This window comes from Populus alba, chromosome 9 (assembly GCF_005239225.2).
Source record: "Populus alba chromosome 9, ASM523922v2, whole genome shotgun sequence".
NCBI classification, from domain to species: domain Eukaryota; kingdom Viridiplantae; phylum Streptophyta; class Magnoliopsida; order Malpighiales; family Salicaceae; genus Populus; species Populus alba.
Genome location: NC_133292.1, coordinates 7,311,966 through 7,329,852, shown reverse-complemented (window position 1 = coordinate 7,329,852; position 17,887 = coordinate 7,311,966). Strand labels below are relative to the sequence as shown.

Below are 17,887 nucleotides of genomic sequence, written 5' to 3'. Positions count from 1 at the left end.
TGCCCACTTGCCCACCTTTGTTATATTTTCTGGTCAGATCCTGTTACTTCTATTGGAGAGGAAGAACAAAAATCAAACGAACTCCGATGAAGAGTGGAAAGAGAAGTTCGAAAGCAGGTTCTTGAGACCCTACAATTAGGTATGCTGGATGTTTGATTTGATAGAACCATCATTTCAACGGTATCCTGTCCTGATTCGGGCTTCTCACATTATGCTGTTGGAATTGAATTTCTCATCCTCCATTTTTTTTTTTTTAATATATAATTAATGGAGGTGTTCAGAATAGCTTGTATATATCTGAACTAGTCTTATATATTTTGAACTTAACAACCATATAAGTCTGTAGTAGTTTTGAGATTTGTAAGACTCAAACTGGTTATCTTTATAAAGTAAATCTAGGACCTGACTAATTAAACGATACTTATCAGAATTACTCATCCTGCATGTTGAGTTAGGGGCTTTTTTCTATTAGAGAGATTTTTTTTTAGCAAAAAAGAAAAAAAAAAGAACAAATTAATTCTCGACGTTTTCTCTTCTACCATTTAGAGAACACACACAATCAAATGGATGTTTTTTGAAAAAACTTTGGGTTTCTTCTCTTCATTTTTTTTATAGATTCCGGTTGGGTTTGCACCATTAGCCATGAGAGAAAACTCGTCTCGACTTTGGGCGATGGGCCATTGGCTCGGTCTGGGCCTGAATTTCTGAATGTGTACTTTAATTTCATATGAGTTTCTGCTAGCTGACATCTAACTCTTTCGTGGATGCATGGGCCTATGATCAGGGGAAAATGAATTAGCAAAGTTGGGCTGGGCTTGATCGAATCTGGTCTAATGACGGAAATTGCCCAGTAACGAACAGTGTGCAGAATTGGGTCCAAAACTAACAATCCCGTGAACATGGATAAAAATCACCACAGCACTTGGAGCCATTTTTTCAAATTCAAGCCCATGCCTCATCATCCATTTTGAAAATAAAATATTTTTTATTTAAAAATATTTTAAAATAATATAGATTTTTATATTTTATTTTAATATAAATATATCAAAATAATAATAAAATATAATAAAATTAATTTAAAATTTAAATAAATTTTAAAGTTTTTCAAAAATATAATTAAACTACAATATTAAACAAGGATTTATTCTTACACCCAAGATGGACAGGTTGCGGTCTGGACACCTTCTTTCACTGTCTAACAATTTGCATGATATGAATTAATCTCGCTCTTAATCTCAACTGATAATCGTCAAACTTCTTCTTGATTTTATTTTTATTTTTTTAGAGGATAAACTTTGTGTCTTTTCATATTTAATTAAGAAGTTAAAATTGTTATGTGGATCCTCACAGTGAATTTCACAGAATTTATTAAATTTATAAATGACCTCGAGTAAAAACAAAATTATGCAGATATAAATGGTACCGAAAGGAGCTGAGAAAAATGGAAAAACAAAGAAACGATGCCGTTTACAAGGGGACATCACATGCCCAACTGTCTCGATGGTTTAACGATAACAAAACAAACCAAGAGATTTTAACAGGCCACCATTCAAAAGAATCTCCATCCACAAAGTTTCTAAAAAGAAAGAAGATATAAAGTAAATACGTGGCTGAGAGGCAAGGAATTTCGCCCTCTACTGACAATCGAAACCAACAAAAAGAAGAAGCCTCTATATTCGTAACTTGCGTTAAACTATAGAAATGAAGAGAGAATAAGAGGGAAAAAAAACCAATGGCTTCATCATGTCTGAATTCTTTAATTCTACCACCTTGTTCACTTCCTCGTAGAGTAACAGAGACTTGTGCTTCTTTATCTTCTTCTTATCCCGCGTTAAATCCTACTAGCAGCAGCACAGGAGGAGCCTTGAAGCCTATAGTTATCAATGGAGACCCTCCTACTTTTGTCTCTGCTCCTGGTCGCCGTATTGTAGCTGGTAATTTACTAGTCATCATCTCCCTTTTTGGTTTTGGTGCTTTTGTTTTACCCTGTCTGAGCTTGGTTCTTAGTAGTATCGATACAGTATTGTCATTTTCTGGTTTTGGTGAGTTCTTTATATACTTCAGCTTCATGACTTAACGAACTTGAATTGTTGGAAGGCAGTCTTAATGTTGCAATGCAAAATCTGAATTATGTAACAGAAACTAAGTTAGTCCTGATTATTTTTGTTGAACGCACCCAAATTAGTAAGTTTGACTAAATTTTCAGAGAACTGAAACGCATATTTGTATCCATTCTGCATGTTGATATACACTAGTATGAGTGCTGGTAATTTTCATTTATTAACTCAAAGGATAATATACAGATTCTTGATGGTTAATGGAGGATGTATGCTTAACTTAATTGGGGTTTCCCCACTATGGCATTCAAGGTGCCATTTTGCTCGGCTGTGATGTCTTTTGTCATTAAGTCCTCTTTTGGAAGGAGATTTGTGAAATGTTTTTGTTAGTTTTGTACAAGTCAAAATTGATTTTTTTCATTTTTCAAAGCTATAAAAGATATCTTTGTGAAGATTTCATGTGGAGATTGAAGAGAAAAATATAATCTCTATCAATTTATTGTGTTGGCTTTTATGCATGCCATTCATTAACTTTTTCTTCACTGTCTACTTTGACTTGTATTCATAGTTGGAGATGTTCATGGAGATCTTGACCAAGCAAGATGTGCGCTTGAGATCGCTGGCGTACTGAGTTCCGATGGTCAAGATTTATGGACTGGTGGAGAAACCGTATGTCTTTTATTCGTCTAATATGCAGAAAACTTTGAACTACTATTGGCTTACAATTTATGGACTGTAATCTTATATGATATCATTAAGATAACACTATCCTCTTCAAGCTTCTATATTTGTTGTCTAATGTTTTCTAATCCTTCTTTGGAAATGTAGGTATTGATTCAGCTTGGAGATGTACTTGATCGAGGTGGTGAAGAGATAGCAATACTGTCCTTACTACGCTCATTGGATATTCAGGCAAAAGCTCAAGGTGGAGCTGTTTTTCAGGTTTGTAGTACTAAAGATGGAAAGAGCTCTGTCAGTGAGGCAACATCAACATCATGCTACAGCCACATTTTAAATATTGCACAACAGTATATGAATTAAGGCTTATTGAAGTTCCTTTAGGACTCCTACCTCTTATGTCTCAAGCGTATACTCTTCTGTCATCCTGCAAACTTTTCAGTAATTTGAGTTCAATATATTCATTTTAAAAGATTTCTTGTGAAACTCCAAGATATTATTCTCCTGTAAAAAATTTCTTGATTTATGTTTTAACTATATTATTGTTTTGATAATAGGTCAATGGGAATCATGAGACTATGAATGTGGAGGGAGATTTTAGATATGTTGACTCGGGGGCATTTGATGAATGTTCAGATTTCCTGGCCTACTTGGAAGACCACCAGTACAACTGGGAAAATGCTTTTCTTGGCTGGATTGGAGAGTCTAAAAGGTGCAGAGAAGATCGAAAATTGTCTCAGAATCACTGGGGTCCTTGGAATCTGGTGAAGGTACAAAAATCCTGTCCTTTCAGTTATCAAATGCAGTGAACCTATTTGCTCTCCTTCTGTTCCTCCACAGAAACTCTCCGTCTTTGCCTTTACCTGCATATGGCGCATTTACTGATATCATCTTAAAATATTAGGGCAGAGGCAAAAGGGGGTAATTGCCAGATCAATCTTGTTGAGACCAGGTGGTCCGTTAGCATGTGAATTGGCACGGCATGCAGTTGTGCTCAAGATCAATGACTGGGTATTCTGTCATGGTGGCCTCCTTCCTCGACATGGTAAGAAATAAAAATAGCAGCATCTCTTCTTGGAAGATTTGGTTGTCATGCTGTTTATGCTTGCTAAGACATGTTAGATTTTTATCTTTTCTTGTTTGAAATGCCTGATAGGAGTATTGGTACTTCTGCAGTTGCATATGGCGTTGAAAGGATGAACTATGAAGTATCTCAGTGGATGAGAGGTTTCAGTGAGGATGATACTAGTCCTAATTTCCCGTTTATAGCCACAAAGGGTTTTGATTCAGTTGTTTGGAACCGCTTATACTCAAGAGACATGTTGGGTTTGGAGGGCTATCAGATTAACCAGGTATGTATCCTTTGATGGCGTGTATTTCTATCTCTTTCTTGTGAGGGAATCAGGCAATTAAAAATAATATGAAATGAAACAAACTTGTTGCCCCTGAAAACTACAAAATGAGATTACTTCGTCATCTTGATTTGCTTTAGGTTGGATTACTTAGTCTTTGAAGCAAGAAGAAATCAACCTCTTTCAAAATGAGATTTTATGATGTCGTGTTTTTTTTTTTTTTCCCATGATTTTTACTCAATTATTGGAGTCAAGCTTGAACTGCGCAATCTTAATATTGTAGTAACTTCTCTGGCTTTTGGAACTAAAAACTGTATGCTCATCAGATACAATCCGTTCTTGAAGAGACGCTGCAATTGCTTGGAGCTAAGGCAATGGTGGTAGGGCATACTCCTCAATCTACAGGCGTAAATTGGTACTGATCTATATACACTGTCTTTAGTTAGGTTCCGATTTGCATCATAATATGGCAGCTATTTTTTCCTGGTCGTAGTTCTGAAATTCTGTGTGTTTCTTGCAGTAAATACAACTGTAGCATATGGTGCATCGATGTTGGAATGTCCAGTGGAGTTCTAAATTCAAGACCAGAGGTAATTTGAATTTGGAGTGCCACAATTCTGCTGCATAGAACACGTGAAAACAGAAAAAAGGAAAATTAATTTGCTTCAAAAGATCTTGCACCCAAGCTGAGGAGCCCCTGTAAAGCACTTCTTTGTCATCTAAGCAAACAACGAACCACTTAAAAGGTGATGGATTTTTATTCCTTCACTTCCATTCTTCAGGTGCTTGAAATAGTAGAGAACAAAGCAAGAGTAATAAGGAGCAAAAGGGACAGATTCAGTGAACTTCAGGCTGTTGATTATACATAAAGAGAAGCAAGTGAACTGACCAGGTATTGTTTTGAATCAATTTTTCTTGTTTGTTGCTCTATTTCATACCCCACGTCAAGTAAAATGCTTTGCAGATTCTGGTAATGTATTTGCTTCTGAAAAGCTGCATTATTTATTATATGCCGTGCAGTACTGGCAAGGCTTGTGCGAAAAAAAAAATGAAAATTAGGGTATATCACTTTCAAAATGATGGGGGATTTAAGGGTTCTATTTCTGTTTATATGTTCGCAGGAATACACCTACCTTGACTCTTTTTGTGGCGGATTCTCTTCCCATTGGTTAAATTGTTTTGTAATTAAAAGAAATAGTTCAACATCAATTCAGCAAAGGAGAAGTGGAAATTCAGACAAAAAGTCCAAAGTATTACGCGCATAAACGGGAGGATATACGGGGAACCAGCCTTCATATTGTTATCTACTGAAGTTGGTAAATATTAGGTTGTAATAAGATCAGAAGCAGGCTAGTGATTGCCACATAAAAATTGATCTACATCGAGCAAGAATAAGAGCACTAGCAGGCTCTGGAGAACATATCAAGGCAAGACAGACCTGGTAGCGGAGATAATGTCTGGCCTCCCCGTTATTTTCCCTGTGGCTCATATTTGTATCAACAAACGCCATGGTATATGCAATTTATCCACTATATTGCTTTTCTTTTTTCGCATTTTGGGTTTGTCGCTGCATTATTCCTCAAGTAAAAAAAAAACTAAATCAGCTAATTCTTTATCACCGCATAAATCTAGCAAATACCGAATGAAGAAAACAAGAGCTTCAAAAATGGAATTCAACTCCTGTTAGCAAAACGAAGCAAAATATTTTGTGTTAAACAAGAGCCTTGAAGCCTACAGTTATCATTGGAGACCCTCTCAGTCTCAGAATCGCAAATTACAGATGCTGTTAAGAGGTTTTTTTTTTTTTTTTTTTTTTGGAATTTAGCCCAAATCCTCCTGAGATTTCCTACTCTCGATGAGAAAAGCCTAATTTTAGATGTTCGATGGTTCCGTCAGAATTTTTTTAAAAGTCATTCCTGAGAATTTTGTTATTTATTTTATTTTTTTGACATGGCCTGGTTCTGATGTTCGAGACCTCTCCAGGTGAAGAGAAGCATTCTCCTTCCTTCTTCCTTGGAACATTCTCTCATCGACTCCCCGTTCTCTAGTTTTTCTTAAACGACAATAACAAAGTGAAGTTATGTCCCTAAAATAAAAGAAAGAACACAAAATGAGAGTTTGTTTTTGTGGTGATATTACTATATATTTTTTTATTTTATAAATTTTTTTTTATTTTAAATTGTTTTGATATAATAGTTTTTAAAAATAAAAATAAAATAAAATATTATTTTAAAACATAAACTAATATCATATTACTAAACAGTATTGGTTGGCTGCTCACTTTGGCTTTGAAGCCATCTCCAACGTCTCTCTTTGTAAACTCCGCTACTCAATACCTACACCATTTCACATTATAAACACCCAAACAAACACTAAATTCACATGCCAGTATCCTTCACCACTACCACCCTCCCTCTTATCCTACGCACCCTCCCTTCTTCAACCATGGCTTCTTCTTCTCTCGCTATCCCTTCCGTTTCTCTCAAAACCCTCTCTTTCACTTCCTCTGATGCTTTTAACAAAGGAATTCGAGGATTTGCTCTTAAAAATGGGAACCCATCAAGGGTTTTCATGAGCTTGTCAGTTGGATCACAAACTCAAGCTGTTTTTGTTGATGATACTTTGTTTCTAGATTATAAGCCTACCTCTGCCTTTTTGTTTCCTGGTCAGGTCAGTCTTTTATTGATTTCTTTTACCTTTCTAATTTTACACTGCATTGGTTTAATTCTAATGTAGGAAAATCGATAGATAATGCTTGATTGATTTTTGTTTAATTGGACTTGGAATTAAAGATTAATAGCTAAATTGTTAGTTTGTTGATTAATTAATTAATTGCTACTCCTAAGTCCTAACTAGAGTGGTGTGTTGTTGTTTGTTCTAAGTAATTCAGGGTTGCACAACTGTTGGGATGAAAGGAGGCTCATGGTATTGTGTCAGCTGCTTCCGAGCTGTACAAAAAAGCCAACGATAGTATTTGTGGTAAGGATTCAAAAAAAATTATTCCTTTTTCTCTATCCTTTCAGTCAGCTTGAGAAATTCGGTCTGGAATCTATATTTCATTGTCTTCATAAAAGCATTTGGTTGGATGCAGGTATTGCATCTTCTAGAACTCTGCACCGGTGGTCCAAAAAGAGAAGCTGGATTCGACTTGTTATAAGGCCAGGTTAACTCCCTCTTTCTGCTATTGCAATGTTTACTCTTTACTTTGGCTTAATTGTCCTGGCTAATAATCAACAGTTCATATATGCCATAAGGAGACAGCTCACCGATGCAACATTGTATGGTTGTGGAAGAGACTCTGCTTTGGTGAAATATGTCAACATTTTCTTTTAAATTAAACTAGGCTCCCATGTGATAGATTTACTACACCAATCAGCTTGATCGGTTTAATCTTATTTTTGAAAACTAGGATAAAACACTATGTCACGGATCTACACCCTTTTATCTTAAATAGCTGCATTAATTTCTGGTGATGTTGATGTTAGCTGTCATTGCATGCGGTTTATTATGTAGGTGTCGCTCCTATATATATCATATGAGTCTGTTGTTTATAGTTGCAGGCCCTGCTATTCTCTTATGTCACAAGTCTACGCTGCAGTTGAAAGGTGCACGGGCTCGTGATGGAGGCCAAGCAGATAACTCCTGACCTCTGTTGTAATGTCACATGTGGTATTTTAGCTTGGGAGAATATACTGCACTAGCATTTGCTGGAGCTCTTCAGGTGAAGGCATTTTAACTCCAAGAAAAACAACTGTTGTATTGCAAACTAAAAGCAACTTCATCTAACAATAAACTCAACTGAGTTGAAAACAATATTGTGTTGATGTGTTTGCACAAAATTGATTTATGAGCTGTACCTGTCCTCCTTCGTAATTCATAATTTTAATTTATCTTGCATTGAGGCAGCACTTTTAGATTACAATGCTTATCAATGATGTATGCCTTCTGTTTAAAATCCTGTTGTGTCGTACATGTTGGATGAGCTCTGCCCAATAGCTTTCGGGACTTGCACCAATTAGATAGGACCAGTTTATATTCAAATTAAGTGATGACTACCTCATTTTAGGTGAGCTTGCCCAACATTTAATGTGACATGCAAACTAGAATTAATCCAGCAAATATTCAATCTGAGTCCGATGATTGTCACTGCTGGGTGGTTATTCTGGTCATTGCTTAATGCTGTGTTTCTGTGTATCAGATGGGGCATATAGAAACATCTTCGTATTCATCGTATTTAGTTTGTGGCACCATTTACTGTTTTTCAGAATAAAAGTTTTAATTGCTTACAGATAGTATATGCCTATATGATTCCTGCCTTTTTATATGTCACTTGTGTTTATGTATTCACATGTCCTGTTTTCTTTGGGATTCCAGTCTTATTATAGCTTCGAAAGGATGGACTGAAGCTGGTCAAACTAAGGGGTGAAGCCAATGCAGGTAATCAATAGCTGGCTAGAGATGGCTATAGTATTTGTACCCCATATGAGTAGTTTCATGACATCTTTTAAGTAATAACATTCTATGAAACTGCCTACAGGAAGCTGCCTGATGCTGGCTAAAAGTGCGATGGTCAGTGTTTATATGGACTGGACTCTGACAAAAGTTCAACAGTTGTGTGATGCAGCCAAATCAAGAAGTGATGAAGCTGATAGAGTTCAGATTGCAAAATTACCTAATGTCCTGTAAAGGTTCCTTTAAAATCAGATTCTTTTAGTATCAGTGGACATAAACTTGGTGTATTTAATTAAACCTTAATGTATGAACTTTGGTATTGAATGCTTTTGGTAAAGGGTAATTATGCGGTAAATCTGGCAGGTGTGAAGGGAGTAGAAGCAGTAGAAGCCAAAGCAAAGTCATTCAAAGCTCGAATGACGGTAATTTTGTTTCGTCGTTGTCGTCATCATCATCTTTTTCACTTAAGTAAACCATGGTTCTGACCCTTTTCTCAAGGTTCGTATTTAGCAGTTGCCGTGGCGCGGCCGAGGGGGGGGGTTTTTTTCTTTTTTTTTTTTTTCCTTTTTTTTTTTTTTTTTTTTGTTTTTTTTTTTTTTTTTTTTTTTTCTTTTTTCCCTTTTTTTTTTTTTCCAATAACAAGTTTCATGGAACCAGCTGTCTCAAGATTGGAAGCTGCATTGGCAGCCACTGAAATCAGGCAACCAAGAATACCAGTTATTCCAATGTCGATGCAACACAGTATGCAGATCCTGCAACAATTAAGAAAGATTTTGGCACGCCAGTAAACTTACTCGTAACTTGCTATCTCCATGATAAGAGCAGAAGGGAACAATAATTTTGAATCATATAAAATTCAAACTTCGCAGGTTGAACTTCTCCTGTTCGAATCGGGAAACAACAGTGAAGAACTTCCATAACCAAAGGGTGAAGAAAAGAGTTAGTGAATTTTGGGACCTGGAAAGGTACAAATTTATCCCCCATCTCTATAAATTACAGAACCAAGAGTCAATGTTAGTGGTAACTCATTCTATCTAACACTTCTTGAAAATTCGCCATCTTACTCCTAGTTTATTAAAATCATTTTAAACCAGGTGTATTAGGCTGGTATTTTTCAAAGGAGAATGGACAAGAAGCTGAATAATAGAAGAAATCAATGCATGAGAAAAAGAAACTAGAAAGCATGCCTCAGTGGTATCCTGATCCATAATCACAAGCTGGATGCACAACGGCACAGCGAACCTTCATTCCAGTGAATGGCTAGTATTAAAATTTCTAAGAACCATGAATTTGGCAACTTCAGTTTTGATTTGAGATAATATTGTCTCAATGCGCAGCTAGAAACTACTATTCGGATTGTCGAACTCCGGAGTCAAATATTATAATGTATGGATTTTCTTTGTAGTGAGTAGCATTAAAAAACAGTTTAAAAGGGAAGAAGGGGTTCAGGCAAAGTGAACTTATTAATCACTTTCCTCTTTGTGATTGCTGTATGGAAGAGGTTCTATCCAAGCCTGCTTAATAATGTTGCTGGCGTGGGCCTTGCCACCTCTAAATGCAAAGCAAAAAAATTCTTCTCTCACACTTGTTTTGCGAGATTTAATGGGTTTACTTAATTTGGTGCTGTGAAAATCTGAGGGAATTGTGCCTGTGAGATATTAGGTGCTGCCCTTATTAGAAAGAAGCTTAGCTTTGATTATTGTAAGCCCCTTATCAGTATACTTCCTGTTCTAACTCCGCGTTGGGCATCAAAAGGTCTCTTTTGCTTGAAAATTCAGTTGGTTTCCTCGAAGATACTTAGTACGCAAAACTATCGGTATTCCTTGTCCATCTCATCCGAAGTCATCAGAGTAGAGCAGAGATGATATTGCATTTCTAAAGGCTAAAGAAGGTTTCGGCTGCAGGGGCCCAGTCTCATGGAAAGTGTTTACTCTTCTAAGCAAGGTGGTGGATTGGGTCGAAAGAAGTGTTGCTCTGTCACTCTTCCTAAGCAGGTGGATTGGTCTCTTTCTAGATCGGATGTATGGTGTGACTTTTTGTGGTGTTAGCTTGTGATTTTACCGTGAAATCTTTATGTGATCGCATCAGGGAGAAGCAAGTGAGAGTTTGACTTCTACTAAAAAAATAAAGGGAAAAGAAAGTAGGAGTAGACTGGTATAAGTTGGCACGGGTTAGTTTGCAGATACCAAGGCATGGCTTCATTGTGCCGGTCAGCTATTTTGAATAGGCTCACCATCAAAACAGGCGAGTTAGAACGGGATGGAGCATTAAAAAAAGTCTTGTTTTTCTCTTGCGCTGCTGTCAGAGAGGTATGGAGCAAGGATAAATATTTTACAGTCGCGTTGGAGATGGTGATATTGAGCAGGAGTGTGCAAAGAGGAATCTGCAGAGGAGGTTTTACTGCTATCATCGCAAGGTGGGCTTGGTGCTCCTATAATTATGTAATTTGGTGGGGAAGTAAATAGGGATCCATGAGGCAAAAAGTTGAACAATCAATGCAATGGGGAAGAATTACCGCAGAATGCTAAAAAGAGCACTGAATTTCTAGAATTGCATGCAAAATAGAATTTCTGAACAAGTTTCAGTTTTGCTTCTTGTTGAAACGGGGAAATCCCATCCCCATCCCCATTTAGTTCATTTGGATTTAAAAACAGTTGACTGATGGATTCAACTACAAATGTTCATAGATTCTTAACATCACACTCCATTAAAATTTTTAAAAAGCTTTAGATACGAGTAAGAAAGAAAAAAAAACGCAAAAAGAATAGTCTTCATAAAGAAGAAATAAAAAGAAACGCAAACATCCCCAAAAGCAAGACATCTAATTTTGAAAGGAAAGGTTGATTTCCAGCAACCAGGTGTTGTCTCAATCTCCTAAGCTCATCAATCCACTGCTCTCCCACCAACCCCACCCGCCCAATCAGCCGAACAAAACTCCCCAAACGACACACACGCATTGCCTCCATAACACGTGTCGCATTCTCTGGCGTCAACGGCGCATTCCTTCTACTCTCGTCCTCTCTAAACGCCCTCAAGATCGCCGTCTCAGATGCCTCTCCTACTCTCTCTTCTTCTAATTCCTCTTCATCTCCATCTTCGCTGCTGCTGCTCTTTCCCTCGACATCTTCGTTTATATTAAGAGTCGAGATTCCATCCTCTGCTTGACGCTCACAGTGGCCGTTGTCAAGGTGCTGCTGCTGGTAATCAGAAAAATGGGGATTGTTATGGTGTTCTTCATCTGAGTTTGATTGATCGGAGTGGGAGTCGTCGTAATCAACGGCTGAGATTGGCTGGTAGTATTCGGATGTGTCATCGGGATTCGTTTCGGTATCGCTTTCCAAATTGTTGTCTACAAAACAGATAAAAGAAAAGAAAAGTATATTGGAGATTATAAACCAGAAATAAGGAAAGAAAAGGAATGTGAATGTGATTGACTGATTTTACCTTGAAGGAGATCGGGTGGGGAAAAGGGAGTGGCGTTCATACGTTTGGAGATGGAGATTGAGAAGAAAACTCTAGGACAGCAAGGCCAAGATTGATTGATTTATTTAAAAAATAAAAAGAGCAGTGAATACAGAAAGTTAAAAATAAAAATTCCTGCACCAGCCGGGAATCGAACCCGGGTCTGTACGTGCAGGGTACTATTCTACACTAGACACTGGTGCTTGTTGATCTAGGAGTTCAATATTTATTATATTATTAATGCATAAAATCTAACTTTTGGTTGCCTGGAAGTGAGTGCTTTGTTTGTTTTAACTTTTAACTAGAACCACACGCATTTGATTTGAGCTCGCTCTGCAAAAGGTGCAAAAAGGGTGGGTTGTGGATAGTTACTTGAGAGAGGGTCGAGGCGGGAAATGGGGATGGTTCCCATATTAAGGGCTTCGATTTCTCGGTCTCTCCGAATCCATGTTCCAAATATATCACTATCAAATCTGAATTCAATTCCTAAGAAAAACGAGTTGTTTTGCACCTTCATCCGAAACCAAAACAATTCGGCGGTGAACTGTTTTTCTCAGTTTCTTCCTTTTCACTAATTTATTGAAAATTGCAAAAAGAAAAACGCAATAGTAATGTAGGCAGTTAAGCCTGAACGGGAGCTCTCAAAATTAGCTCCTTCAAAGAGAGCCAACTGGTAAGTGTTACCCGCACCTTAAAAAGGTAAGCCAATTGCTTATTTCATCTTTATGCTTTTGGTTGGATGTTAATAACGTTTATTTGAACTTTGAACTTTGAAATTCGGTCTTTTGATAGGTTGAGAGAGGTGGGGATGATGCATTCTTTGTTCACGACTACAATGGGGGAGTTGTTGCTGTTGCTGGCGGTGTCTCTGGGTATGAAACCGTACATAAGTATGTTACTATTCCTTTTTATCATGCATTTTTATCACCCTAAAATTCTTGGCATGAAGCTCACTGCTAAAACTTCTTATATTACTGATACAAAGACGAGTTTTGTTTCCTCAACACCACCAGTGAGTTTCTTTGTTTGGCTGGTGGAAAACTTGATGATATTACTGTGATTGTTGGTCAGGTTGTGAGCTCACAACATATATTCTTCCCTTGGCTAAGGATCAAACTGGTGGAACTCGTAGAGAACAGGAAAAAACACTCGAATCATAGTTACGAAGTTCTTATGTATTCTTGGCTTCTTGGTTTTCTTGTAAAGTTCGAGGATCCGCCAAGGAAATTGAAAGTGTCCACATTTAAATATATAAATTGACGCCAACATGGAAGCGAAATTACATATAGCCCCATTTTTCTTTTTCTCCCCATCAATAGTTAGAAACCTAGCATTACCCTGTCCTTTCACCAATGATGGCCGTGTCACGCGAGTATACCATCGGAATGTGCTAAATGGGCAATCGCTTCCGCTGTCATCTACAGGCCCTCCGGAATAGGTTGATTCAACATGAATGCAGTGACAGTACTCCCCGTATGCTGTAGGGGTGCAAAAGCTGCGGTTTACGAATTATAAGGCCGCAGAAGCATGCGTCCATAGTTGGAAGAACAAAAAAAGAAGCAAATCCAAATAGAAAAATTATAGTCTTGGTTAAAAATAAACCATCTCCTAGTGATGCCATTGAAATTGACCGAGACGAAGGAAAGTTTTACCCGATACCATCCTTGTAGATTCAATACTGTCATCTGTACCTGGCATAACTAGACTCGCGGTATCATTATGTCGACCTATGATATCTGATAACAAATCTTAATATTCGCCAGACGCCATAAAAGAGACCCCCAAAAATAAAACCGAGTCTTAAAAAACAAACTCCAAAATCATCAATGGAATCACCCATGATCAGAAATCTGAAGTGGAAAATCAATAGCTGCAAAAAGGGAGATAGCTATGGCAACTAACTCTTGAATATCCAGATAAACGATAATTAATTTTTTTGTTGAAATAAAAGAATCTTGCATCATTATGAAACTGAAAATTTTAAGGAAAAATGCAGGGACAACAGGATCATTAAACGAGCAGCTAAGTATTCAGCAGTGAATTCTATATGACCAATCAATTTGACTCGTAATACCAATTAAATTGACAGCAACGGGGCCTGAAAAAATGGTACACGTGCTTGCTTGTAATCTCTCATGGGAAGCTAGCATCTCATTACTTGTACACACTATTGTGATGCATCAGCAGGATAGCGAATACCCTTTCGCTCTTTGGTTATTCAAGTGACATTGTCACTGTTACTATTATCATTGAGTTCCTGAAAGAAAGATTTTGAGGCCTCGTATGTAGACCAGGAGATTGCTGCGGCTGGTGCATGGAAGAGCATCCTTGGGATCCAACCTCTTATGAGGCCTCTGTAACCATCCTTTTTAACTATTGTTTTAATCACATCTCCAATTGAACCACTTTTAAATCTGTCGCACCCACAAACACCCTGCATATCCAATCAGTGTTCATTGTTATCGTTAAGAGAAATTTAACACCCGTAATAGACTATACACAAATTAACACATCTTGTAGTCTTTATGTGACAATGAAAGAAAGTGAACTTGAGAACTAATTTATCGTTAAGATTGTTTATTTTTGCATTTAAAAAACTTTTTTGAAAACTTTTTTGCTTTAATTTTATTTTTTATGATTTTAAATCATTTTGAAAAATATTATTTTAATACATTTCCAATCGAAAAACACTTTAAAAAGCAACCACTGTTACAATCTCAAACACTACCCGACTCCATCTCCCCTACCAGGCAAGGGTTAGCACCACAGGACCGGACAACGATAGGTTACATGATACATCTAGTAGCCTTAGTAGATTTTTACAAACTATGACTTTTGAAATACAAAATGGAGTGGACCAATGAAATTCTTCAAGAGCTTCAACACAAATTTATCATCAATGAACAAGCAACACTTACTAGGCATCACAAAACACACAACAGAAAGACATACAAAAATTGACTGGTGTCCAAGTTGGCTCAGGAGTCGAATCATGTGGAACTTGCCTAAGTAGGTGATTACTGCTGGCTAGGCTAGATGGTCAAGTCATTAGTATTTGTGAGGCTCTATGGAAGTCAATTACAGAGAATAGCAGGTGTTTGGTTGAAGAATATCCTAATTTATAAATTGGACATGTGCCCAGTGTTTGCTGCTCCATTGATAGATCGATGTCCCCGCACTCTATTGACTTTCCAGCGATGTTCTTTACATCATTAGTGGAAGAGGCATAACAAGTTCCTTAACAAACAAACAGACATGCAGAGGTGTGATATCAGTTACATGAGAATACCAATTTAACACCCGGCATTCAACTCTTGTAAAATTCATTTCGTTCGAGACTGATAAGGAATAGTCAGATGTGGAAGATTAAACCAAACCCATAAAAGTATAAACAATGAAGAGATGGCAAATTGCTTCCCTTGCAGCCATAATACTTGTAAAGCACCTAATATACAGGGTTTGCAAACTGCTAAAAAATTACGTTGGGCTCAATCATAAAATGAACTGTTGCTATGGCATGCCACAACTTTAGAAGATGTTCAGACTATGGCAGCGTAAAAAAAAACCGATAGGATGATATAGATATTATATATGAAGCCGGAATAGTGCGATTAAACAGGTAGGCATCCTCTTTCTCTATTTGCCTCGTATTTTCTTAAAATTGGCAAAATAGTTCACTGTGAATTAAAAGCAGAGCAAGAAGAACAATACCTGACACTGCAACTGAGTTTTAACAACATCGAGTGGTGTGGTAACAGCAGCCGCCAGTGCTCCAGCTGCAGCACCAGCAGTAGCATGAAGAACCCACTTCTCATCGTTAGCACTCTCAGGAGAAATCTCCATCAAGCCCTTCTTCGCAGCCTCATATGTTGCAAAATAAACCGCAGTAAATGGAGCATTCATCAAAACAGTCGTCCTATACGAAGCATAAAACGCACCAAACCCCTCCTCTCTCACCACCCTCTTAACACAATCCCAAACACCCTTATAAACACTATCACTCCCCAATTGCAATCTCTGCTTTACCATATCCATTGGTGTAAAAACCGCATCGCTAGCAACCGTTGCACAAACACCAGAAACGGCGTGAGCAATTGAACTATTTGAGTTGTCTCGCGACAAATGTTTCTTGCAGACTTCATAAACTGAAAAATGGACAGCGTGGGCAGGACCAGCGCCAAGAGCCATGGCGGCAATGCCACGGTAAAGGGAAGAAGGGCCTCCGGATTTGAGAAGGGAATTGAGGACGTGGGTTACACTAACGGATTTAATTGGGCAAGACCCGATTGCTTGCATATGGGTCTTGACTGTGTCTACAGGGAACATGGCCATGTGTTCTACAAGACCGGCTATTGAACCGGAAATCATGTATTGCCAAAAATGGAGACCGTCATAAGAGGTTGCGGAGGAGATTTTCTCCGAGTGGAAATCGGGGCGGAAATCGGTGGGGTTTTGGAATTCGGTAGTGGTGGCATCGGTGGCCATGGTGAAGAATATTTTGTCGTTTTATTAAGAGAATTGGTGGAGTGAAGAATTGAGAGATTTTGACTATTCTTGTTCTGAGATAGATTTTGGTGTTGGGTGATAAGGCTTACTTACAGCCATACATACAACACTTACATCTGTTGAAGTTTAGCAGAAAGAAAGGGATAAATGGAGAAGGAGGGGAGAAGGAGAGGAGAAGGGGGTACTTGATGGTTTTGGAAGTTTGACAATTGAAACAGTTAGGGTTTCCAAGATTTTGGGTCGCTCTTTTATTTACAAAATATGTGTCATGTAAGATTTGACTTGGTTGCGGTAAGCACGAGGGCTTAGTGTCCGAATGTCAATACAAGCTAGTCCCTAAATTCTTAACTAATTTTAATTTAGACCTCTAAACAATATTTATTTGGTTATTTGAGACACACATTACAAATTACACGTGAGAATAAACTTGGACAATTGTTGACTAGAAGGTGCACAATTTTTTTTTTGGTATAACTAGATATGTTTAATGATGCTTCTATTTGTTATATTTTTCAAGGTTTTCTTATATTATTTGACATTTAACAAAACACTAATAAATATAGTGCTTTAAAAAAACATTATTCATTCCAATAATATTTTGTTTTTTTTTTTAAAAAAAATCTATGTTTTTATTTTTCAATGTTGTTTTTATCTTTTAAAATTTTAATTAGTTAGGAATTGAGGTTTATAAAAAAAAAAATTATTTGTTTTTTATGGGCTATTCTAATTTCAGATCCAGATCATGGGGTTTGAAGGTATAACTTGGTTGATTCAATTTTTTTTCTTTGTTAATTATTATTTTTTTTCAATCTCATCCTTAAATATTTTATCGTTTGAGAATTATGCTTTATGAATTATTTTGATTTTTTTTTACGAGGTTATTATAGTCCTGTGATCCAAGTCATGAGTTTGATGGGTTAACTCGGGTCATATTTTTTAGTTCCTTTTGAGAATTGATTTCTTTTAAAAGAAATTTATACTTTAATATTGAATTGATTGAGAAATGTGCTTCATTATTTGTTTCAGTTTATTTTCTGTAAAGTTATTATGGTCTTATGATCAGGGTTATGAATTTAGTAAGTTAACTCAGGTTGTTTGTTTACCTTTTATTAATTGATTTTTTTTTAATTTTATCTTTTAATATTGAATTGATTGGAATTTGAACTTCACAATTTATTTTGATTTTCTTATAAGGTTATATCGGTCTCATAACTCAAGTCATGAGTTTGATATGTTAACCTAAGTTAACTCGGCTTTTTTTTTTTTTTTTTATTTCATTATTCAATATTTAATTCAATCCATTTTGATTTGCTTTTTGTTGGGGGTTATCATGGTCTTAAAATTAAGGTTGTATATTTAACAAATTAACCTTGAGTTGAT

General features: G+C 36.9%; 4 protein-coding genes and 1 long non-coding RNA gene across 6 annotated transcripts; 3 read left to right on the top strand and 2 right to left on the bottom strand.

Annotated features, from left to right (window-relative positions):
* The first annotated feature begins 1,589 nt into the window (after positions 1-1,589).
* Positions 1,590-5,640, top strand: LOC118027614 (shewanella-like protein phosphatase 1). Its single transcript, XM_035031010.2, has 10 exons — positions 1,590-1,934; positions 2,626-2,726; positions 2,886-2,999; positions 3,293-3,505; positions 3,645-3,780; positions 3,912-4,087; positions 4,414-4,502; positions 4,608-4,677; positions 4,870-4,979; positions 5,209-5,640. The coding sequence occupies exons 1-9, from the start codon at positions 1,733-1,735 to the stop codon at positions 4,954-4,956; spliced, it is 1,188 nt and encodes a 395-aa protein (XP_034886901.1). The 5' UTR covers positions 1,590-1,732; the 3' UTR covers positions 4,957-4,979; positions 5,209-5,640.
* Positions 5,641-6,532: 892 nt separating this feature from the next.
* Positions 6,533-9,459, top strand: LOC118027616 (uncharacterized). The gene is given in 10 exon segments (XM_073411446.1): positions 6,533-6,757; positions 7,003-7,066; positions 7,179-7,245; positions 7,766-7,814; positions 8,482-8,524; positions 8,625-8,764; positions 8,878-8,991; positions 9,178-9,256; positions 9,259-9,323; positions 9,409-9,459. Coding segments are annotated over 10 exon segments (897 nt in total).
* A 1,851-nt stretch (positions 9,460-11,310) lies between these two features.
* On the bottom strand, positions 11,311-12,083 carry LOC118027621 (uncharacterized). The gene is made up of 2 exons (XM_035031016.2): positions 11,984-12,083; positions 11,311-11,888 (listed from the first exon to the last, which is right to left on the bottom strand). Exons 1-2 carry the CDS (start codon positions 12,021-12,023, stop codon positions 11,311-11,313), a joined length of 618 nt encoding a protein of 205 aa, XP_034886907.1. The 5' UTR covers positions 12,024-12,083.
* A 223-nt stretch (positions 12,084-12,306) lies between these two features.
* LOC140955912 (uncharacterized) lies at positions 12,307-13,272 on the top strand. Its single transcript, XR_012170662.1, has 3 exons — positions 12,307-12,700; positions 12,794-12,891; positions 13,073-13,272. It is a non-coding gene; the product is annotated as an uncharacterized lncRNA (long non-coding RNA).
* Positions 13,273-13,964: 692 nt separating this feature from the next.
* Positions 13,965-16,762, bottom strand: LOC118027606 (uncharacterized). 2 transcript variants are annotated; one of them, XM_035031000.2, is made up of 2 exons: positions 15,713-16,760; positions 13,965-14,435 (listed from the first exon to the last, which is right to left on the bottom strand). In XM_035031000.2, exons 1-2 carry the CDS (start codon positions 16,484-16,486, stop codon positions 14,220-14,222), a joined length of 990 nt encoding a protein of 329 aa, XP_034886891.1. In that variant the 5' UTR covers positions 16,487-16,760; the 3' UTR covers positions 13,965-14,219. The 2 variants fall into 2 exon arrangements, with proteins under 2 accessions (XP_034886891.1, XP_034886892.1); XM_035031001.2 differs by lacking the exon at positions 13,965-14,435 and adding an exon at positions 14,455-15,238 and having other exon boundaries at positions 15,713-16,762.
* Positions 16,763-17,887: the final 1,125 nt, after the last annotated feature.